This window comes from Chrysochloris asiatica, unplaced genomic scaffold (assembly GCF_000296735.1).
Source record: "Chrysochloris asiatica unplaced genomic scaffold, ChrAsi1.0 scaffold00242, whole genome shotgun sequence".
In the NCBI taxonomy this organism is placed as follows: Eukaryota; Metazoa; Chordata; class Mammalia; order Afrosoricida; family Chrysochloridae; genus Chrysochloris; species Chrysochloris asiatica.
The window spans coordinates 1,304,498-1,305,621 of NW_006408760.1; the positions used below are offsets into that span (position 1 = coordinate 1,304,498).

The following is a 1,124-nucleotide window of genomic DNA, read 5'->3' on the forward strand; positions in this document are numbered from 1 at the left end:
AAGAGGATAAACCCAAACCCTCTTGACCTTCCAGTGTTGGGATCCATCTTAATCGTACAGTCAACGACCTCTCCAAATTTGGTAAAATAGTCTTTTAGGGCCTTTTAGCTGGTATCCCAGCTTAGGCCACCAACAAACATTTTCCCACCGGCCAAAACAAGACAAACGAAATGAATCTAGGCACCACCGGCCCCAAAAAAACTAAAAGAACGACAAAGAAAAACCAGCAGCACCACAAACACCTAAGCCAGCCGTAACAGCGGCAAGACCAGAACCCGCAGGAGAGCAGAAACCGGGGGAAAAATCAAAACCGGGACCGGTCCACACAAACGTCTCAAGCCCCTACACCTAACCCGACTACCACACAAACAACAAGGCAAGCGACACCCCCACAAACCAGCAGCAACACAAAACAACACCCCCAAGCACCCCCGACAAAAGCCACAACAACCGCAACCCCCACACGCCCGCAGGCCCAAAACCCGCACAACGCAAAGCGAAGCGACCAACAAGCGACGCCCGAAAGATCACACGCGACCCCAAAAGCCCCACGGGCCACGCAACGAACACGAGGCCGCCGCCGCCAACAACCCCCGGCCCACAGCCCCGCCCCCCCCCGCAGCACAGAACAACAGACGCACAGCCCCCCCGCCAACCCCGCACCCCCACCGCCAGACAAGACCCACCCCGGCCCCCAGCGAGACCCCCAAACCCGAACCCAAACCCCAACAAAGGACATGCTCATTGGCTAAACCTTTCCGTCACTCAACTTTATCCTGGCACCCCATTGGCCGCGACGGCGCGCGCGCTCTAGATCTGGGCGGGCTTAGTCCTCATCTTAGAACCCGCGCGAGTTTGGGGCCCTGCTGAGGGTTCCGGAGGCCTGGAGGGATGAAGGTGCATTCCGGGCGGCCAGCAGCCAGAGTCCAGCGAAGAAATCCTGAACGGACCTTGCAACCCTGTGGCCGCAGTCTGGTTCCCGAGTGTCTCGTCTTAGGACTGGCAGCCTCGACCACCTCACTGCCCGAAAGAGGGAACGGCGCGAGGAATTCGACTCGCAGCCCAAGGTCGCCCTGCTAGAAGAGGCAGAACCGGGACCCAGAATCCGGGCTCCCGAGATTCGG

The 1,124-nt window shown here is 58.9% G+C and overlaps 1 protein-coding gene across 1 annotated transcript in view; it reads left to right on the top strand.

Moving 5' to 3' along the window:
* Positions 1-752, top strand: part of PHYKPL (5-phosphohydroxy-L-lysine phospho-lyase) — a 45,579-nt gene extending 44,827 nt beyond the window's left edge. Inside the window, exon 13 of the mRNA XM_006873487.1 lies at positions 474-752. Within this exon, the coding sequence (XP_006873549.1) occupies positions 474-752 (279 nt within the window). The remainder of the gene's footprint in view (positions 1-473) is intronic.
* Positions 753-1,124: the final 372 nt, after the last annotated feature.